Source organism: Sminthopsis crassicaudata, chromosome 4 (assembly GCF_048593235.1).
Source record: "Sminthopsis crassicaudata isolate SCR6 chromosome 4, ASM4859323v1, whole genome shotgun sequence".
Lineage (NCBI taxonomy): Eukaryota > Metazoa > Chordata > Mammalia > Dasyuromorphia > Dasyuridae > Sminthopsis > Sminthopsis crassicaudata.
This window is the reverse complement of record NC_133620.1, coordinates 364,518,756-364,542,290: the sequence shown is the minus strand read 5'-3', so window position 1 is coordinate 364,542,290 and position 23,535 is coordinate 364,518,756. Positions and strand designations below refer to the sequence as shown.

At 40.2% G+C, this 23,535-nt stretch overlaps 1 protein-coding gene across 1 annotated transcript in view; it reads right to left on the bottom strand.

The window, feature by feature from the left end:
- Positions 1 to 230: 230 nt before the first annotated feature.
- MSI2 (musashi RNA binding protein 2) overlaps positions 231 to 23,535 on the bottom strand; it is a 522,649-nt gene continuing 499,344 nt past the window's right edge. Inside the window, 4 exon segments of the mRNA XM_074261866.1 lie at positions 231 to 5,762; positions 9,727 to 9,799; positions 11,357 to 11,542; positions 11,544 to 11,566. Coding sequence (XP_074117967.1) covers positions 9,758 to 9,799; positions 11,357 to 11,542; positions 11,544 to 11,566 — 251 coding nt within the window. The 3' untranslated portion in view covers positions 231 to 5,762; positions 9,727 to 9,757.

Here is a 23,535-nt window from a genome sequence, read left to right as displayed (position 1 = left end):
GGAAGTTTCTTGAGAGCAGGAACAGGCCTCTTCTTTATTCAGGCTCACAGTGACCCAGAATGTCCAAAAAGGTGGAAAAGGAACAAGTGGATTTGGTTCACCTTCCTCCCTCCCTCTCTTCCAATCCCTCCTCCCTCAAAGCCTCAGAGATAGAATTAGCTGCCTTGGAAAGGAAAAAAAAAAACAAACAAACAAAAACAAACAAACAAAAAAAGCACCAAACACCTCTGTTCAAAACAGTTTATTTTATTTTATTTTTTTGTCAGACAAACACATTGATTTCTGGACCACAGTAGAGGATGGAAACCTTTCACAAACTTATTTATTTGAAAATACAAATATAAAATTATACTTTCCACATCTGAGATGTGAGAGACTGCCATCCACATAGTAGTTTTTACAACAGGGCTTTAAGTAAGCCACACACAAAGACCTGAAAGATGCTTGATATATATATATATAGATACATATATATGTATATATATAAAAAAAATACTCACTACCAAAGTTCTCATCAGTTTCATACTAAAGTATAAAAGTAAGGGTGAGGTCAGCCACAGTGCTGGGGAAAGTTTTATTTAGATACATTGATGTCCACATGAAATGCTTCAACTTGCATCCTAGTACACATGGAATTACGACATTACAATACACCATGAAGAGTGGGCTTGCGGGCCCACCGTACTCAGTATGACACTCACAGATTCCACACGGGATGGGACAGTATGTACAGAATACAGTGACAGAGAGCCGCTGGGAGAGGCCTCTGATGCTTTTTTTTTTTTTTTTTTTTGTCTGTCCAGCCTGGCCCCCACCCTGCTCCTACCCCTACCTGACCCGGCTCCCCAGATCTGAAATGAAATTCTGTCAAAGACAAATCTATTTTGATTGTTTTGGTAGCTTTTGGCCAAAAGGCTTTGATGAAGGGCCCCTCTGCCAATGGGGTGGTGTGTGTGTGTGTGTGTGTGTGTGTGTGTGTGTGTGTGTGTGTGTGTTTATTTGGTTAAAAAAAAACAAACAAACAAACTTATTACAGTATTAAAGTATTGCTTAACTTACAGAAGATCTCCTCATGTAGTGTCTGTGCCCAAGAGATGGGCTGAGCTGAGTTCTGCGTATTTCATGCCAGTAGGATGAGGATAGGAGGACCCGCCAGTGTTTATCTTTCTCCGATGTGCCTGCTTCTCCTTCCCTTTTGCTCCCACACAGATCCCTTACTATCCCCTTCCTTGGGAAAATATGAAGCACATTCAAGAAAAATATTCTCTCTCCCCCCCTCAAATTCCCTCTGTCCCTGCGTGCCATTTCCAATAGACTAAAGATAAGTATGAGTTAGTGTTCTTTTTTTTTTTTTTGTAAACAATTTCATATGCAATATAATACAGAAAGCATGGCTGACCTTCAATAAAAATGTAGTAAACTATATTGCTTTATTCTTGATTATGCTGCAGTAAGTAAGTGAATGGCAGAATGAAACAGTGTGGTTGGTGGAGGTGGAGGCTAAGTCCCTAGCCCTCGCTTGCACTAAAGATCAAAATAGGTTGGTAATTTTTTTTTTTCCTAGCCAGAAAATAAAAATAGAACAAAAAAAAAAAAAAAGAAGAGAGAGAAAAAGAAAAGAAAAACAACAAAACCAAACCAAAATCAAAACCAAAAAAAGAAAAAAAAAAGAAAAGAAAAACAACAAAACTGAACACCTTTCAGGTCATTAGAACCAACAATTACCCAATGATTGAACTAGTCTAATAAGATGTGTGTAACATTTACTGGCTGTGGATTGCTGTAAGATGAGAAATTAAATGGACAGCAATAGAGCCATGCTACCTTAAAGTCCAAGCTACAAAGTTCAAATTAAAACGAACATTATGAAGGATAGAAATGCAAAGGCCAGGTCAAGCTTCGTTTGAATCAAGCCAATGGGTGGTGGGGTGGGGTGGGGTGGGAGCCATGTGCTCTGGTTTTCTGGGCAAGGGGAGGAGGAAGGCTGGGTTAGTCCATGTTTTCAAAATGCTCCTAGAGAGATCAGGAGCTCTGTCCTCTCAATACTGCCCTTTCTGGATGGGAGGGGAAAAGGGGCACAGGAACTATCCAGCAAATGCCATGCTCCTTCCATTGGGAGACAAAGTGCTCTTTGGGGCCTGGGCAGATGGAATTAGACTGATAGAACCATAGCATGGCAGAGCTGGAAAGGCCCTGAAAGGTCATCCAGTCCAACCCCCATTATACAGTTGAGGAAACTGAGGCCCAAAGTGGTGAAGTGACTTGCCCAACTGGAGGCTGGAGTGTCACACAAGTGGCTATTTCCCAAACTTGGGAGAGAAGGAGAAGTGATTGCCAAATGGTATTCTCCTCCATCAAAGGTAGTTCCCAGGTCACCATTGAGCTTAATTGAAACAAAGACAAGGCTGAACATCAGTGCTAAAATAATTTACAAAAATCTTTCAAAATGGACTTCTAGATGATTGGGGCAAGGGGGACTAACGTGAACCTTAACCTAGGTAGCCACATTGAAACATATCAGATTCCACAAGATTTGTGCTATGGGCTACTGGGTCTCTTCAAAAGGTATATAAACATCTAAAACATATTCACACAGATTATCAATTTCTTCTGAACATTCTTAAAAAAATATTTTTTCTCTTAGTAAAATCATTTTAATATACCATGCCTCCCTCTTTTAAAAAATAAATTAAAAAAATCCAGTTTTGCATATCTAGCATTAGCATTTAAGGTAGTATGGCAGACCCCTTCAAAGTTAAGGGGGGGGTGGGGATCTACAAAATGCTGGGGAGTTTACCAGCATTTTAACATTGTGAGACCTTTGGTTAGTTGAAACCACATCAGATCAGAAAAAAAAAAGAAAAGAAAAATAAGGAAAAGAAAAATAAAGAAAACAAAACAAAACAAAAAAATTGACCTTAAAATTAAAAAAGACAATTTAAAAAAGAAAAAAAAAAAACTGCCCCAAAATTAGCATTTTGTTTTCTTAAATAAGAGAAAGTTCTATCCTTACTGGTCCTAAATCTGAATAACTACATCTAATTTTTTTTTTTAACCTTAATTACAATACACCTACCAATATGTACTAGAAGAAAGAGGAGAAAAAAAGTTACTACACTAGTATCAGGACAGCACGCTTACAAGATAGCCATTTTATACATTATTAACAGACAATGGTCAACAAAGAATCATCTATGAGGTGACAGGGAATGAAGAGAAAACAAATGGTAGTACAGTACATCCTCAACATGGACAAAATATTAATAAAAAATTCCCTGGCATAGACATTGAATCACAGGGAATTGACTTCCTTTTTTATGTTGTTTTTTTTTTTTGTTGGTTTTTGTTTTTTTGTGTTTTTTTTTAAAGAACCATCTACTTTTATTGTTATTACTTGATCAAGTCTCAATATTTAAAAAGCGTCCAGCATTTTTACTTAACCTGGTTGTTCCAAAATAAGAAAGAACCTCCCCCCAACAAAAACAAAAAACAAAACCCCAAACAAAACCAAAACCCACAACAATCCTAAAATGTTATGTTGGAAAAACAAAGAGCATGATTCATTTTGTTTACTTATCAAAACTAAGAAAGAAAAAAAAAACCCAAAGCTTTTTTTTTTTCTTCCTTTTCATTCAGCATCATGGCGCCTCTTGTTTGAAGATGCCTTTGCGCTACCCTGCCTAGTGAATGCCTACGTTAGTCTATTCATTAGTAACATTTATAAAAATAGGAGTGCAGCAGCTCTTTATAATAAATGTCGCATTCAGTGTCTCATACTGGCTGTGCCTCGAGTACCAAATTTATAAACGTAACAATTTAAAAAAATATTAATAAAACTTGTCAATATCACGTTAAAAAAAGAAAAAATATATTCACACTACAGTATGTTGTTGGTGTTGTTGTTTAATGCCATCTACTGAGTTGTACTTTTCTAAATTGCTGTTGCAGGCCTATTTACCAATATTAAAAAAATTAAATTAAAAAATATCCTTCATCATAAGTATCTTTTCCCCAACTGAGGACCATATATTATAACAGCCAAATATTAAACATGTGCAAACAGGAAATTGTCAGTTTTTCCCACCAGTCACAGTGCAGTGATGTTTATACTTTTAAAAATGTTTTAATTCTGTTTACATCTACAATAAATTAAAAACAAAACAAAACAAAACAAAAAAATCTTCCCTAGCCTCTCTGGTGATACTCGCAGCACTGAGGTATTAAAAAAACAAAACAAAACAAAAAAAAAACAAACAAAAAAAAAAAAATAAGGAGTTTGCTTTCCTAATTTGTTAATGGAAAGTTATAATGGATATAGGTATCAATAATGTCGGACTAGCCATCCCTGGCCCAGGGGCCCCAAACTGGGGGAGGGAGAGAGAGAGGAAGGGGAGAAAAGAGGGATGTGTCTTGGGCGACACTTGGAGGAGCTGAAATGATTGGACAATAAAAACAATCTAATTTTTTAAATGACTAAAAAAAATGCCCTCCCCCCTCCCCCAAGCCAAACAGGTGTGCTTTGAACTTTAAATACGTTAAATATTAACATTGCTATCTTTTTCAAAGTCTTGGGAAAAGCAGTATTTAATAGTTTAAATTAAAAAATACAACTAGACTGATCATTGGAAGCTGTGTACAAAGGAGCAGTGAGTATGCTGGTGTGACACTAGTAGAATTCTTAGGTCTAATGTACTGACAAAAGAGAGCTAAAATGTGTTCTTTTTGACTTCATCAAGGGCAGCCCTGGCAGCTGATTGTTCTTAGACCTTAAAACTCAAAAATTGACCTTTTATTTTTCTTTAAAAAAAATTATTTTCCTTTTTAGTTTCTTTCCATGAATCATCAAACTGCCTGGGACTAAGTCCCTCACAAAAATATTTTTTTTTTTCATTTTCTCTTTCTTAATAGTTTCTATGTAGTTAATGGAATTGTATTTACAGCACTTATTATTTTTTTTCTCCAGAATTCACAATTTCAAAAAATCTTATAATATCACCTCTTTCAACAGAAAAAAGCACTTATAGAAAAGAAGGACGACCGAAATGTTGTCGTCCTTACCTTATTGCCGAAAATAGATATACTTAGGTTAACAAAGAGACATCACAAAAATGAATCGCTAAAGAGCCTGTTAGTTAAGCTATGATCTCGCTTCTACAAATGCAAATGATAAACTTTTATGCCCAAACTCCCTCTCTGGCGCTTCTCGACTTCAAATTTCAGAGTGTGCTAAAATTCCACCTGAAAAGTTATACAATTTCAGAATGGGCACCAAAAGGTTGAGAGTCACATTACCATCTCAGCATCCTTGAAGCAGGAACAGAACCAAAAATCACAACCAAAAAACTTTTTTTTAAAAAGAAAGTAAAATCCTTAATATAACAGTTATACTATGGTTAGCTTTTCACTACATATTAAAGCGACGAGGCTACTAGACTATGTCAAAAACACTACCAAATGTGATTCAAAGATATTTAAAAGGTAAGGTGTGGGGGTGAGGATGGGACAAAGGGATCCATCAAGAAAAAAAGAAAAAACCCACAAAAATTATGGATTATATACACATTTTTAAAAGCTGTTGTCTTATATAGTACAGCAGATTCATGAGATGATGAGATTGAATTCAACCCTCAGTCCGAAGTGAGCCATCTCCAGTGGGGTGGGGGTGGGGAGTGAGGCTGGAGGTGTCCAGGTCTGAAGATATCACCTAAACAAAGGGCCACTCAGAAACTTCGCCCAGTCTTGCCTGGACATCCAGGTATGCTCTGTTGGAAAGGAGAGGACAGACATACCCAAAATGGGAACACACAGAGAGGGTGGGGGGTTGGAGGAGAGAAGTGTTACTGGCATGTGGGCTACTTTAAACACAGAGCTTTCAAAAAAGTGGCTTATTAGATAATCCATCAAGTATCTGGGAAATGGGCCTCATGTCACCATGTATATGTGGAATCAAGCATTTGGGTCAGTAGTTCTCAAATTTTTGTGTTTCTATACAAATTTTGAGGTCATCCTTTCCCCAACCCCATGTAGAGACCCCCAGACTAACAGTTGTACACCCTCTGCGATCCGTCAATACCCTTCAGCCCCATTCTCCAGGAGTCTTTAGCTCAGAGGTTGGAAACTTTTTTTCTAGGCTGGCTCTGGATTTGGTGGGGGGAGGGATGTGGGCCACTCCTACTAACCAGATGGAAAGGCCATGTTTTATATAAATCTGGCAGTCTTCAGTGTTACAGACAAAGAAAGGTAGTTATAGTCCATGAAATATGTGTAAATCAGGGTCTCTCTGATCTATATTCAGTGTCTACATAAAGGAAGAACAAAGACACTCACTGATTATGTTTCTGCATATGTCTATTTCTAAAACCAGAAGTGTCTAAATAACAATGAAAATGTGTTTGTAGCCACTATCATATTTGAATTTCATAAAAGCTGTGTTTCATGATAAGCTCACAATGTTCAAAAGGAATTTCTCTGGACTTTGACACAGTAGCAGAAACAGAGTGATCGTCTTTGAACTTGCTAATTGTTCTCCTCTGTTTTGGGCCATTTGCTTAAATCCAGACTACTTACCTGCCTTGTACAGAGGGAACTAAAAGTTAATGAGTGGTTTGGTTTTAAGACTTGTGACCTCCCTGCAATAGCTCTCAGTCTTTTGTTTTCAGTTCATTCTTTAGGGTTCCTCTCTTTTCCTTCTTGCTCCCACACTTGCCTGGCTCCATGTTTCTCCCAGATTTCACCACTCTACTCTGGAAGGAAAATTTAATACCAAAAGAAGGTGGGCTCTAAAAGACATTCATCTAATATGGTATGCCCCAAAGAAGCAATAAGGCTCTATGGGGAACCTGGAGGAGAGGGAAGTGAGTAGACATGGTATCCCGCCTCATCCCTTTTGGGGAGAACAATCGGTAAGAGATGTTGGCTACTGCTATCCAGCCCAGTCTGATTAAAGAAAGTTTGGTCCTTCTCCTCATCTGACTCCACAAAGACTTGAAATAATTTGAGACAACAAGGGCTCCCAACCACATGGTTTCTCTCCTCAATATCCTGTGACTGCCTCTCCTCCTCTGCCCCTAAATCAGTCTTAATTAGTTGCGAGCAGTTCTCCACACAGTTAATAGCCTTGGGCTCAGGCTGGCAATGAATGTGTCAGGATTCACATGGTGGGTAGGGGGAAACTCAAGACATATTATTCATTCGGTTAAAAGGGTGGAGGGCACATGGGCAGCTGGATTAGTTGACATGACTTTTGTTAACCGTCCCCACCTTTCCACCTAATACTCTCCACAAAGAACAAATTTGCTCTAGCCACATTTCTACCCTATGCCCCACCCTGCCCCCACCTCCTAGTGCTAACATTAAAAAACATCAGAAATTCTCTTAAACTCAGCCTTGCTCCTCTGACCTGCAAAAGCCTCATGGAGTCTTCAGGGTGGATTCCTGGTATTTCTTTTATTGACTGTGCATCCTTTGCCTATCTATGCCTTGGTTTCCACAACTGCAAAAGTGGGAATGCTTTTCATAGGATCATAGATATAAGGACCTCCGAGGTCATCTTGTCCAACCTCCTAATTCTACAGATGGGGAAACTGACACCCAGAGAGGTTAAGTTACTTCCCTAAGAAGAACTAACATAATTTCTCTTAACAGAGTCAGAGTTCTTTTCTACTAGATAGTTGGCTACCTTGCCTGTCTTCCCAATGGGATGCCATGTAAAATACTGAGGCAATGCTTGTGCCAAAACACAAGGGCAGATTTAATTTTAAAAAGGGTGCATTTTTGGGGGGTGGCAATTAGGATTAAGTGACTTGCTCAAAGTCAATAAGTGTCTGAGGTCAGATTTGAACTTGGGTCCTCCTGACTCCTGGCTCAGTGTTCTATCCACTATGCCACCTAACTGAATAGAAGATATTTCAACAAGTCACTTGGTTGGGCATTGAAATCCCCAACTCATAGCATGGCCCCATTCAATGACTAGCTGTGGGATATATGGTAAAGGCAGAATAAAAGAATCTTTTGCATCCAGCCTTGGGAAAGTTCCTAAGGACTAAGAACCAGAGAGAGACTGGTTCTCCCTAAGATTCACAATCCCAGTAAAGGATTAGATAGGGGAGCAAACCCAATGGCAAATTCACAGGATTTAGAATTAGATTTCAGAGACTTTGCCATCAAATGACCACATTCTTCCCTTGGTCTCCATTATGGTATTCTGCCAAAATAAGAGGTCCATTCTTCCCCCACTCCATCTAACCCTAATACATGTCATGAGCTGCAGAATTGTTCTGAATTGCACCCTACTATTATATTCTTCCACTCTGAAGAGGAACGTAATGCAATTTAGCATATTTCAACCCCCTAAGCTAATATTGCCAGCAGAAAACACCCTTGGTGATTTCATAGGAAGAAGCCCAAGTTCTCATTGATGTCTTCCTAAGGATGACGAAAATTTACTCTTAAACTGAAGATGACAGAAAGTTTTTTCATTGCTCCCCCTCCCCTCTCCCCCTTTGAACAATTCAAAAAATGTTTAATTAACTTGAGCTCAGTTAAAAAGGTTAGGAAACTGGCAGTGATCCAAACCCATGTTAGGCAGGTGATGTCGTTAATTTAATTTGCTCAGGTTTTAGTGCTCTAATCTGGATAATTGCTCACCAGTTATAGGCAAAAAATGTTTTCTTTTCACTAAAACACTAAGTTCAATTTTTTAACTGTAAAATTTCCATGGTTTGATTCTCATTGAATACTAGTAAGACTCCGGAAACTGAAGAGGGGAGATTACCCTACTCCAGGCCATAGGAGTCCCTGACCATATGCACCTTCCTCGAGGGTTTTCCCTGAGAAAGCCTAGCAGGGTCATTTTCTTGATCTGCCTCTTGGTGCTTATAAATCAGCAAACCCTCCCATGGCACATGGCTGAGCACAAGATCTCCTTCCAGTTTCCCATAGTCTTGATTACATTTCAAGAAAGAAAAGGGTGATGAGAAAAGGGAGGTAGGTGGAGGCAAAATAGAAGATACAGAACAGAGAGGCAAAGACAGAAAAAAAGATGGGAGGAAAAGGGAGAGAGAGAGAGGGAAAGAGAAAGAGATGGAGAGAGGGAGAGGGAGAAGAAAAGGGGAGAGGAAGAGAGAAGAGATGGGGACAGAGAAAAGGAAAGAGGGAGAGAGAGAGAGAGAGAGAGAGAGAGAGAGAGAGAGAGAGAGAGAGAGAGAGAGAGACAGAGAGAGAGAGAGAGAGAGAGAGAGAAAAGAAGAAGAAGAAGAAGAAGAAGAAGAAGAAGAAGAAGAAGAAGAAGAAGAAGAAGAAGAAGAAGAAGAAGAAGAAGAAGGAGAAGAAGGAGAAGAAGGAGAAAAGGGGAGAGGAAGAAAGAGAAAGAAAAGAGATGGAGGAGAGACAGAGAGAAATCGAGGAGAGATGAGGAGAGGAAGAGAGGGAGACAGAGGAGAGATGGAAGGGAGGGAGAGAGGGAAAGAGAGAAAGAGAGGGAGAGGAAGTGAGGGAGAAAAGAAGGGAAAGAGATATGTTGGGGGCGAGGGAAGAAAATGAGAAAAAAAAAAGGGGTATGACTGAAACTGAGTGGGGAGAAAAGATTTTGGAAAGGAAATCCAAAGAGAAAAGAATATTGAGTGGTGGGGGTGGGGGAAGGGTGTGACCTTATATGTATGTTCAGCACCCATACATGTAATGGACACACCCAGGCAAGGCAGAGATATATGGCAGAGACTTTAATACCTCAGAGTGAGATGGCAACAAGAGCACCTGCTCAGTGGTATCCATTTGTAAAGGCCGTTGCAATCAAAGGTCCCTAAAATTGCATAATTGTTAAGGTCATCAGTGAGTGCACTATACATCGGAACAGATTGATTGTTTAAGGTGCTATACATTGGAATGGATTGGGAAATTCTTGGGAAGAGGAATTATCAATGGGATGAGCTGTGGTTGCTAGCATGAATATGTCATTCTGAGACACCGCACCTTGATGGACGTGGGACAAAGTCATCATTCTTAGAAGAGGAGAGTGGGAGAAGGGAATGTAAGCACTCTGCCCCCCCCCCCCCCTTATAAAAAAACAAAAAAAACCTTCCATTTCAGAAGTCTGGTGAGAGCCAGATTTGTGAGGGACATCGGGTCAGAGATGCTGACTTGAATAGGGAGACTGGAGAGGTTGGCTGGACTGTAGCTTCTGGCCAGCACCTTCTAAGCTACAGGTGATGGCTGCTTGCTTCCATGATCCTAGAGGTGCCATCTGGGATTTAAGACACCACAGGACTGAAAAATAGGCATTTTTTTTTTTTTTTTTTTAGGAGCAGGTCTATGAAGAAGTCAAAACACTCAAGTTTTCAAGAACAAACATCTCTTTTTCTTGAGGTAGAATAGGGAGATAAGTGGCATCCTAAGTGTTGAGAGCTGGTCTTTTAAATTGATGCTGCTGCTGGTTGAATAATAATATTTCTTATTAGATGGTACTTAGTGATATTAAGATGGGAATTGAAAGTAGACCCAGAGGTCAAGGGTCAAGACTGGAAGGCCTTCTTCATGGGAAGTGATTCTCCTCCAGGCTCTGGCTCCCCATGTTTCCCTCCCACCTTCTTCAGCCCAATTTCTCCAATAATATCTGTCTACTTCACTCCAATGAGGCCTAGATTTTTATTGAAGATATTACCTGGAACCCCAGTTATTTTCCTATCTTGATGAATTTTCTTTTTTGGGGGGGCAAAGGAGGGGAAAATAGAATGTTTTGCCTCTAAAATGGAAGAAAGGGGCACAGGGACAGTAAGTGAGCGGGCCTCAGACACATTCATGCTCACACACACGGGAGTGCAAGGGAAGGACAATACAATCTGAAAACAGCATGCAAATTTGTTAAGCAAATTTCCATTGCCTGTATTAGTTAGATTATAGAACCACAGAGCATCATAAATAGCAAATGCATTTGGCTTCCTGGAGGCTGTGCCTAAAGAACTCGAAGGGCCCTTGGACACCATTAAAAAAAAAACCTTAGAAACAACGGGGCCTGGACTTTCATCCCACCCTCCAGCCCTTCTGCCCTGTGCCTTTCACCAACCTATAACCCCCAGGGTGAAGAAGGCCAGGGGAGTTGTGTGGGGCTACAGGTTTAAGATGCTGCCCCTGGAAGTGTAGGCCCACAAGGGTGAGTTTCCAACTTGGATGACCACTGGAGAGAGTTCTTAAAGGATCCTTGCTCCGGGGTGGGGAAGGGAAAACTCACCCAGTTTGTTATCTCAAAGGGACATCCCCATTCCCCGCCCCACCTAAGATCCTCTCAATACACCCTCCCTCCCAGCCCAAATGAGGTTGGGGAGGAGGAGTGGAGAGGGGAGAAGAAAAGCCAAATACTTACAGCTATTCCATGGCTGAAGCCGGAGCCCGGCTGTGGGCTGGCTGCGCCTATATAATTCCCCACTCCGGAGTCCTGGCTTGCTGGGCCGTACAGGTCAGCGACGGGTCCTGGGCTGTTGGCCCCAGGGAAGCCTCCTGGCCGCGCTGGGTTGGAGCCTGCCGGGGAAGCGGGCGCGCCAAAATTCGGTTTGAGCACTGTAGCTATTCAGGACTGGTGTGCAGAGAATAAAGCTGGGTATGAGGCCAGAAGCCGGGCATGCACCGTTCATTACAAGCCAAACACTCGAGAAAATACAGCTGAGGCCCAACCTACTCTAACACTCAACCAAGGCCATGCGATAACAATCAGCAGGGACTCAAGAATAGTCAGCCCAGGCTACTACTAAGAAGCTCAGAGCTCCAAAAATATAAAGAGAATCAAAAACAATCATTCAACACACTATTGCAACCAACTGGAGGTGCTCTCTCTGCCACCGAATTATCACAATAGAGAGAAATAGATATAGAGATATGTAGGAGAGATAAATATAAATATATATGTATAAAGAGAATTATTCATCTGATTAGTTCACATCGATTGATGCTCAAGCACTCTCGTTCTAAATCTGGGGCACGTTGAGACAGCATTCACATCCCATGCAAACTACAAAGGAACTAGTTTTAGACTACACATTGTGTTAATATTGATATTAAAACGGACAGCAAAGAAAGCAAATTGTGTCCAGAAAAAAAAATCTTGGGAGGGGGTGGATATTTGGGGGGGATTTTTTTTTGGTTGTGTTTTGTTTTGGATCCATTAGATGATATACTGCATTAAAAAAAGACACACACAAAAAAAAGATTTCTCACCCACCTCCTTCCCCGCCCCCACCCCCCAATCCACATCCTCTCCCTCTTCCCGCCTCCCCACCATTTCGAGCACTGCATGAACGTTTTTTTTGGACACTGAAAACGTGGTCAGAGAATGTGGTATGTCATGGAAAGTTTGGGAGTCTTAAAATAACAGTAATGATGACAGCAAAGGAGTTCCTTCAGGTGTGGAGAGCAGGGGATGGAGGGAATGGGGAGAGGAGGCCTGGGACTGGGGACAAAGCAGAGGAGTCAAAGATTCTGTAGGGCACCACACACTCACCTCCTTAGGTAGAAGGAAAGGGGGATTGCTTTTTTTTTCCCTTTTGTTTTTGTTTTTTTTATTTTTTAAAAGAAGAAGAGAGAGAGAAGTGTGAATACACGGAGTACTAAGTGAAGGAGTTCAAAGCTGAAGCATGTTATATCTAAATGACTGGTTTCTCATAATCACCCCTGGATGTAGGATATGTCAACAAGGAAGGGGCAAGGGTAGAAAAGGGTAGGAGGGAGAGGGGGAGAGAGGGAATGAGAGAAGAGAGAGAGAGAGAGAGGAGAGAGGAGAGGAGAGGAGAGGAGGGAGAGAAAGAAAGGGAGAAGGAGAGAGAGGGAATGAGAGAAAGAGATGGGGTGGAGGGAGGGAGAGAGAGAGAGAGAGAGAGAGAGAGAGAGAGAGAGAGAGAGAGAGAGAGAGAGAGAGAGAGGAGAGAGAGAGAGAGAGAGAGAGAGAGAGAGAGAGAGAGTAGAGAGAAGAGAAGAGACAGAAAGAGAGAGAGAGAAGACAGAGAGAGAGAAACAGTAGAGAGAAGAAAAAGAGACAGACAGAGAGAGAGAGAGAGAGAGAGAGAGAGAGAGAGAATCGAGAGATGCCAGGGAGTTGAGTTCTTGCTATCCTATGGATGATGATAGTCAGGTAGATTGGGCAGGAGGAAGACAATTAAAGACAATAGCAATACCTTCCTTTTGGCCTCCAATCCCCATCACTCCAGATATCCTACATCCCAGTTATCTGGCCCTTCCCTTACCCCCATCCAGCATCCTAGTTAAACAAGGTAAAAACTGTGGTCTTTCTCCCTATATCCCCAATTTCTGATAGATTTCCAATTGTGAATTTCCTCCCATTATTTTTTTGAGAGGTGGAAGGACAAAAGAATGGGGGGAACCATAGAGAAGACACTATTATACCCCTAGCCAGTGGAAGGAAAGAATAGAAAGCCAGGGCTCATCTCATAAAGTGTCACAGGAACTTTCACATAAATCTGGTTCACACCTGCTCTCTTTGCTACTTCCTTTTCTAAGGAAAAAAAAAACCCAAACAATTTTTCAGAAATGGTAATCTTGGGTTGGGAGTTCTTTGAGGACAGGGGTTAGTTTTTCCCAGCACTTAGCACAGTTCCTGGCACTTGTTGGTGCTTAATAAATGCATCTCTTTTTTTTTGCCCCTTTTCGGGCTCACTACCTGGTATTAGCAAATAGGAAGGAAAAGTAAAAATCCAACTGGACTACCCCTTTGGGAGAATATGGTTTGGGAACATCCCCAAATCCTCAGGGCTGAAGTAGTCTATTGATGGTAAGCCTCAAGAGGCAAACATATTTCTACCCAATCTTCTTGACTGTTGGATGGTTTGGGAAGGGATGGGGAGAAAGTGACTGTAGGAGGAACCAGCAGGACAACTCAAAGTAAGGGGAGTAATGGAGGAAACCTGTCCAGGCCATGGGGTCCTGGTGTTGATATGTACTGGCAAGACATAGTAAGGCAGGATGACTTGAATTGCAAATTAGCTGCCTTCCCTGGTCTACTCAAGTAGGAAGGTCTATAGTAGGATCCCTTTGGGGAAGCAAATAAATTGGCCAAAGGAAAGAATAGGTTAAATACCCCAAAAAAAGAAAGAAAAGAAAAAGAAGAAAAATCACAAAGACCCAAAGCAAATGGATAGATTATTTTGGGGAAAAAATGTTCTGGCTGACAAAGGGGTCAGGGATTTTTGAATATAAAAGATTAAATTTAAAGATAACATTTGGCTCCTCACTCAAGGGGACAAACATCATGCTGAGATATTCCAAAGGCTGCATTATCTTGGTCTAACACATTTTTTTCTTCTGGGCTTCAGAAAATGGAAATGGTTTTTGCCTCCCAATCTATCCAGGGAGATTTGTGCAATGGAGCTGGCCAGTCCTGTTCCCAGCAGAGAGGGCAGGGGGAATAGAAAAGGGGGGGAGTACTATCCTAGCCTCAATCAGACCCATGAAGATTTTGAGTAGGACCAAAGGAGATGGAGAGGGGAAACTCAAAATAAAAAGTTCAGTCTCCAAGCACCATATTTACCATCTCCTCCTTCTCCCCTTCCAACCTCCATGCTTTCCTCCTTGGTCAGAGAAATGCCTGGGAAGCTTCAGAGAAAGGGAAATGCATTCCCATGGATTCTCCCTAAAAATCAGTCTTGACAGATTTGGGGAGAAAGTATGGCCCCCTTGCTCTGCCAATCCTCCAGGCTCTAAGCAAGCCTGCAGATATAGGGGATTAAAAATTAGACGTGAGAGTTTAAAAACACAATAACAAAGCAAACCTAAAACCCAAAGCCTAGGCTCATATACCAGTTGTATCCATCTATTTTATAATCCAGCGACACTAGTCTTCTTGCTGTTCCTTAGATACTATATTCCATCATCACATACTGATTGTCTTTTATTGCTGGATGCTCTCCTATCTCATCTTTGACTCCTGGCTTCCTCCAAGATTCAGCTCAAATCCCCTTTTCTATGGCTGGTCTTTCTCATTCTTAGTAACTCCCCTCTGAGATTGCCTTCCATTTATCCTGTCTATATTTCACATGTAAACAGATGTTTGTTATGTTTTCTTCCCCAGTGGATCTTTTCATCCTTAATGCTTAGCACAGTGACTTGGCATACAGTAAGTGCTTAATAAATGCTTATTGACCAGCTTTGGGATGACAGGCAAGTTACTGAACTTCTATGTGTCTCAGTTTCCTCATCTGTAAAATCCTGATAATCTCTAGTACCAATTTCATGGGATTTTGACGATGTTCAAATAAGATAATACGCCTATGGTATTTGCCAACTTCAAAACATTTTATAAAAGTCAATTCTTGCTGCTATTATTGTGAGGCAGCATGAAGACTGAGGAGGCTTGAAGCCTGGAAAGAACAGAGTTCAAGATCCTTATCCTGTCAGTGTTTTATCCAGAAGTATTAAACAAGCAACCCACAAAGTTCCAGAATGCAGTTTAATCCATATTAAATTGTAATTGGAAAATATTTAACAAAATAACTAAAAATACATTGAAACATAGAAATGTTATTATGTGGTTTGCTAAGTAAATATACAGTTCATAGGGATCCTTATGTATGATTTAGTTTCCATTTTATAGATGAGGAAACTGAGACAGAGAGAGATTAAGTGACTTGCCCAGGGATTAACTACTAAGCATCAGGCTGGATTTGAAAGCACATCTCCTGACTCCAAGTCCACTGTTCTATCCACTGTGCCACCTACCTGTCCTTGATCATATTCTGTTCAATATTTTAATCATTTACTTAGAGTAGGAATTTTCAGAGAACACAAACCTAGTGGGAATAGCATGGATGACAAAGTTGATGTCCAAACAGGTCTCAACAAGTTGTAATAGTGGTATTGTTCAGTCATTTCAGTCCTATCTGTTTCTTCATTTGAGGTTTTCTTGGCAAAGATACTGGAGTAGCTTGACATTTCTTTCTCCAGTTCATTTTTACAGATGAGGAAACTGAGGCAAACAGGGTTAAGTGATTTGCACAGGGATATTAAAGTGTTTGAGGCTGGATTTGAACTCAGAAAAACGAGTCTTCTTATACGATGCACTATACCACCTAACTGCCCACAGTTTAGTTTAGAGGGTTCCATTTCTATGTGAGTTTGACATCCTGGTCTAGGTGACTTTGTAAGCTCATAAGTTGTGTGCTGACTTGCTTTGGTAGAGGGACTTTCCTCACCCTAAAGTTCACTATATCAATGAAATTGCAGGTCCAGTTCTCACTTATATCCTATTATTATTAATTTTTGTTACTAGGTGTGCTTCACAAAAATTAATTTTGAGACTAAGCCTGTCTTTACCTCATCTCATGGGCATCCTTCTGACTGATGACATCAAGAATGGGGCACAGACTAACAGAATATATTATATCATAACTGTCTAAAAGACAAATCCAGTCAAAAGAAACCAATGAAACACTTAGGCTTATTGGTCCTAACTCATACCATGACTTATATAGGGACAGGTGGGGAGAGGCAGATAGCAAGGCCATCCACTAGATGACTCCTTGCCAAATGGTAATAACTAGAGAGGACCAATGTTTTGTTTTTTTTCATTTACTTACCTGCTACTTTAGGATATGCCACTGGGACAATTCTGTTAGACAGTAAACATCCTGAAGCAGTTTGGCACAGTGGGTGGAATACTGAACTGAGAGCCAGGGAGGTCTGTGTTCCAAACTCATCTTGGAGAACAGTTCATTGAGCAACTCTAGGTAAATAACTAAACTAAACCTCTCTTAAGCTTAGTTTCTTCATCTGTAAAATTGGTAATAGCCAGACCTGCCTCATAGAGGTTTAAGTGAGATTTTATGTGTATATAGAACTCTGTGTGTGTGTCAATCTCTATCTCTGTTTTTCTGTTTCTCTCCCCCTCTCTGTATGTCTCTCTCTTCCTCTTCCTCTTTCCCTTTCCCTCCCTCCCTCTCTCCATGTGTGTCTCTCCCTTTCTCTTTCTGTGTCTTTCCCTCTCCTCCCTCCTTCCCTCTCTCTCTTTGTAAATCTTCAAGGACTGTGTACAATTATTATTGTTACTAAGGCTGCTTCAAAGACATTTGATCCAACACTGCCAGCCTGGCTCTCTTAAATTCTTCCAACCCATTCCTCTGCCTCTTCTGTACATCATGGTCCAGGAGAGGGCAGAGAATGGAACCCTGCATTCTTCAGGCAACTGGGAGAGGAGCTTATAACATTTGTACAATCATTACCATTAGTCACAGTGACTTCCTTCATTCCTTCATCATATATCTGAGGTGGAAGGGACGGAAGGCTTTTAATTCAACTCCCTCAATTTACAATGAAGGAAAAGACCTAGAGATATTAAATGACTTACACTTACTTGCATATGACTCAAATAGCAAGTGATGAATCTATCTTCTTTTACTTCTCCTTGGGTAGAAACATATATCTTTCAGCTCCAAAAGCTACCACTCAGTTGCTATTTTTGCCTTTCTTTATTAAATGATTAAGCATAGTGCCCAGCACACAGTAGGTGCTTAATAAATTCTTGTTGACTTAACTTGCCTTGACAATGCCCTCAGAGACACAGTTGGGAAAAACCCATGCAGCTTTAAGGGGAAAAAAAATTAACAAAACCCTCCTCTAAAATGAATACGATTTGCCCTGTTTAATAAGAGAGAAAAAAAATCGGGCACAGCCACTTTTCTCCATAAAAAACAGTGTCAGCCGCTGTTCATTCCCATGGTGGAGATGTATTAAAAACAAGGTAATTTTCTTTTCACTGAAAGTCAATTTAACACTACAGACTGAACACAGAGCTGACTACCTGAAAACTGGCTCCCTGGGGTCTCTGCACCTCTTGTATTTATTATATAAACAGAAATGAGGAGAAAAGGAGGGCATGATGTGCTCAGACTTTCAGAAAGCAGCCAGCTGTGGCAGAGGCTTTAAAGGGATATCAGAAAAGTCAAGGTTCTTGTCTTCAGGAAGTTTACACTCTGAAGTTACAAAACATTTTCAGTTACCCATGGCAAAGCTAAAGGGGGATGTGGAGAGGGAAAGAAACCTAAAATGCAAATGGTTGACTGGTGATAAATCTATGTCAATCACTATAAATTTTAGAGAGTTACAAAATGCTATTATTGTTATTTTTAAAGTCACAATTTACAGACTGATGGGCCAAAATCTGGGACTGAGCAAGGTCAGGTATAGTAGACCACTGGCTTTATTGAATTGTTTAACTGTTCTGAGGTTTCTAAACGAATACCTTGAAATCCCTTCTAGTATCCACTGAGGCACTGTGAGTTTGTCTGAGCCTAGAAACTCAAAGAGAGGTAGAAGGGCAGAATGAATAATTCTCCATCATCACAAGATAATGACTTCTGGCCAAGCCTTGCCATGCCTCTGGGTCTTCCACTTTCAGCCAATGTGGGATCAGGGAATGAATTCTCTATGCACTCTAGGTGCAAGCAAAGAATAATTAGGTGGGTAGAGCTGCTGCTAAAACCAAAATGTGGGCAGGCCTAATTTTGAGAAAATCTTCTATATGAAAACCCACATTACTTAGGGGGGCGATTATTCACATTGATCAGGTTCCCATGAAGCAAGTCCCCATTGGTATGGATATTTAACTGTTTATTTGTTACTTGGGTAGTTTAGTTACTTCAGTTAAGTCTGACTCTTTGTGACTCCATATGGAGTTTTTCTTGGCAGAGATACTGGAGTGGTTTGCCATTTCCTTCCCTAGCTTATTTTACACATGAGGAGACTGAGGCAAACACAGGATTAAATGACTTGCCCAGGATCACACAGCTAGTGTCTGAGACTGGATTTGAACTCAGATCTTACTGATTCCAGGCATAGGGCTCTATCCAATGTGCCTTCTAGCTGCCCATTACCAGTCCTTGGAATAATGAAAGTAGAAAGCAAAAGATCTCAGGCATTCAATGCCAGTGTTCTATAAAGCTAAATTAGAAATAATGAGAAGCAGCTCTGGAAGGATTGTATGTTCAAAAATTAAAGGGTCTACTAACTTCTGTAATATGAGAGGGTTAAACAAAATTATTTTAAGGTCCCTTTCAACTCTGATATTCTGAGAGGCTCAAGAAGGAAGGAAAAGAAAAAAAAACAACATTTATTAAGTTCTATGTGCTAAGCACTATCCTAAGAACTTTACAGACATTATTTCATTTCATAATCTCTATGTAAAATAGGAATACCTGAAAAGTATTTAAAACCAAATAATAATGAGAGAAAGTGTATGTATGTGAGGGTGAGATTGAGTGTGTGGAACTAGATAGGTGGTGCAGTAGATAGAGCACTGGGCTTGGAATCAGGAAGAATCATTTTCATGAATTCAAATCCAACCTCAGATACTTAGTAGCTGTGTGACCTTGAACAAGTCACTTAACTCTGTCTATCCCAGTTTCCTCATCTGTAAAATGAGCTGGAGAGGGAAATGGCAAACCATTCCAGTATCTTTGCCAAGAAAATCCCAAATGGAGTCACAAAGAGTGGGGCATGATTAAAACAACTTATGAACAATAATAAACATATAGATAAGATTTGCAAAATGCTTTACATGCTATCTCATTTGATCCTCACCATCATTTTGTGAAGTAAACACTATTATTATTATTATTCATATTTTATAAATGAGGAAACTAAGGCTCACAGATGTTAAGTGATATGGCCAGGATCACACAACTATGAAGTGTTTGAGGCTGCTTTTGAATTCAGGTCTTCCAAGTCCAACACACTCTGTGTCATTTCTTTGCGTGGGAAAACATCTGTCTTATGTCTCACTGCTGTCAGCTATGGAAAACTGACTATGCACTGAACTGAGTTGTAAATGTCCTGAAAGCAGGGAGTTGGTTTTATACCTCAGATGGATTTAGGTCTTTGGAATGAATACAGGTGCCCCTTTAGGAATGGGCTGAGGCTTCCTTCAAAGATAAAAACAAACAGAAAAGGGAGGGACTGTCATAACTTTTGAAGCAAAAAGTTAAACTCATTTTTATCACAATATTATAAAATGTGGACCTTTCCCTCCTCTTTTTGAAGGGGAGGGGAGTGTGTCTTTTATCAATACTACTAGACTAAATTAATTGCCTGACTATAATTACAAAGTCAGTTGGCTATTTCTTCTGCCTCTCTCCTATCCTCATCAATGAACCTGTTTAGGTGGTCAGATGCCCCTCTCCCCCATCCCAGTTCCTGATCTGGTCCTCCAATTCACTCCCTCTGTGACCCTGACCCAACTGATAAAGATCTCAAGGCTATAGCTTCCATCTCTTCCAGAAGATTGAACTCAAGGTTCATCTCTGTCTCATTTTCTTTAATTGTAAAGTGAGAGGGATCTTAGAAATCATCTTAGAATGTAAATTCCTTGCTAGTAGGGATTGCTTTATTTATTTTTTTAGTAGTCATACACATTGGAGCCTAATACATTGCAGACACATAATAAATACTTAGTTGATCAATCTAATTCATCAACCTCATTTTGATAAAGGTATGAGAATCCTATTAATGGCTCACTGGTTTTTCAGAAAGAACTGATGATTTGGAAATCTATGACAAGTTTGACTGGAGCTGACAATGGTCAATCATGCTCCATGTTTGCCAAGAACAAATCAAGTAGATATAGGCTTACATTAAAATAGAAATGTTTTATGTTGGGCATAAGAATGGACTTCTTACTCATCAAGAGGCAAAACATTTAAGTGGATGATCAAAAAGAGTGGTGGTAGAGTGGAGCCCTTGCTTCGGAAGACCTGAGAGAAGGTCATACATCTGTTCTGGGAGGTTTCACATTGAATTGTCCAACTCGGGAGGGCCAGAACAGATGGTCATCTCAAGGTCTCTTCTCACTCTAGAGTTTTAGAAGAAATCATGTGGCAACTATCTGCACTTTGGCTCTGCTTGGTACTGGGTTGAGCAAGTCATCAGGGAATGGGGGGGGAGGGGGAGAGCAGGGCAGCAGTATAAAGGAGCCTGGAAGGACAGAGCTGTTGTACTGTTGGATTGAGGAAGGTATCCTGCTAATAGAAATGGAAACAGCTGGCATTGAGAATATTTCCATCTCTTCGTTGAGCAATGCCATGTGGATCAGAGTAAGTGTACCATAAGCAAAAGCCTACAGCTCAACTGTAAAGGGGTGTGTGTGTGCTAATCTCTCAGAGGGCATTGCCATTCTGAGGCATATGCATTGGAGTTTTTGACCCTCTGGTCCTAGGAACAGATGGAATGCTTATGAGACCTTCAAGGAGGAGTTGGTCCCAAGGATTTAAGTGTCTTAGGGGTCAAAGAGGAGCCTCAATTCTTCTACTTTTTGGCTGGCTTTACATTCCCCCAATAGCAAAGTCAACATCACTATCAGTTCTCAAATTCTTCATTTTGTAGACCATTTGTAGCCAAGGTTTAATCTCAGGCTAGATTCTCTTCGACTCTCTGACATATTTCTGGGCTACATCTCATTCACTATCCAATGTGTGCTCAGGAACTGCAAACTAATTTGAGTATCAGTCCATGCAAAACATAATTAGGAAGGCAAATCTACTGCCAAAACCATAATTAATTAAACAATGCATTCTCATGCCAAATAAAAAATAATTTCTGGATTCTGCCACTGTTCCCCTCCATCAGTATGAAAAATTGAGTTGACTGTATTATAGCCCTTAAATTGTGACCTTCTGGAGGGCAAAACGAGGTTTAAACCTTAATCAGTATACCTTCTCCCCCCACTATATTAATAAGGGTATAGCTATCTTATATGTGTGTCATAAATACTCTAAATCTAATCCATTAAAGGAGAACTGAGAAAAAATCCTATGGGGGCAGTATTTGAGGCAAAGGCTGGTTTTGACAGGAAGGCTGATGATGAAGAAAGAGAGGGATACTATAAAATTGAGAGCTGTTGAATGCTTAGTCACGAGTTTGTGTATAATATAAAAAATGAATCTCATGTATTTCTGATGGCATTCTCCCCTGTTATATTGGAAACTCCTTAAGGGCCAGGACTGATTTGTTTTAATTAACCACTGAACAGTTTTCAAAATACTTTAGATGTGTCCATTATATCATTTGAGCCCACAATGAAGGTTCTTCAGGGATTATTCCCAATCTTATAGATGAGAAATTTGAAACTCAGAGTGATTAAGTAACTATTTAACACTACGACAGCTAGTATTAGAGATAGATTTTGAATCCAGATCTCTCTTGACTAAAAATCCAGTGTTCTTTCCAATGAATTACTAAACTGGAAGTAAGGCAAGGATTGGGTTCTTTCTACAGAACAGTGAGCTTCTTCATCAATCTGGGACAAGGCTGTTTGGTTTTCATGTATGTATTCATTTGTTTGACTGAACCTTGATTTGTTGCTATAGAGAGCCCCCAGTGAGATGTCTCCTCTGTTGATTTCTATGCCAAAGAGGCGAGATTAGCACCCTTTCTACAACTTAAATGGCAGTTCTTAATTTGGGTATCTGTGAATCTTAAAAAAAAAGTTTCTCTCTCTGTCTCTTTAACTGTATTTCATCATAATTGACTTCCTTTGTAATCCTATGTCTTTAAACACTTAAATGCATTACTTTGAGGAAGGGTCTTTCTGTTTCCCTAGATAGCCAAAGGGATCCACAGAACAAAAATATGTTTAAGAATGCATGACTTGAGATAGTTCTGGGCTTTGAATGCTAAGATGACTTAGACTTGTAGATATGTCAGAAGTAGAGCTAGAGACTCAAGGTCGATTCTCCATCATGTTCTGTTGCCTCTCACTATTTTTCAAGTACTATTCTGAACACCAGGGATGCTTAGTCCATGGGGCTTCCTATCACCTGTGTATTATGCCAAATTAACAGAGAAAGCTATATATTCTTCCTTTCCTCTTAGAAATCTGAAGAACAAAAGCTGGAGAGGCTCCAGGCCCCAGACAACGGAAGGGCCCAGGAGGGGCAGGCAAAAAGAGGGGCTTATCTCTTCTGCTGTCCTCTGAACTTCAGCAGGAGTGTGGTGCCCACTAACAAATTAATCCAGAAGGCTTGATGCAAAGGTCAGCAAAGACAAGATAAACTTGCTTCAGATAAACTGCAGAGAAACATCCAGCTGTGTCTCATTAGGACTTTCGCTTTGAACTGTGAGATCTTGGATCACACCCAGAAAATTGGCCTGATTCCAATGGAGTTCAGAAGAAGCCCTGTTTCAATTGATTCTCATTGGTCCAAGGGACAGTGTTCTAGGCCCTCTTCACATAGCCATGCTCAGCCTTTAAAGTAGGGAGAATAGGTCAGCCTAGGGGCAGGAGAAAGTGGGAAGTATAAAAGAATAGATTATTTTTGTCTAACCTGGGAAAATTACTGGACATAAGAAAATAAAATCAAATTAGTTTTGAGAACTAGAAGCAACTATAATCAATTCAATACATGAGATAAACTTTTAAATTCATGTTAAATAATGGTAAATTAGAGAAGGGAGAAACCTTCCACCTCTTTCCTCTCCAAATTAGGAGGGATTAAGGTAAAAGTCAATATATAGCTATTTCTCTCCTATTTGTATTCACACAAAAGTATCATG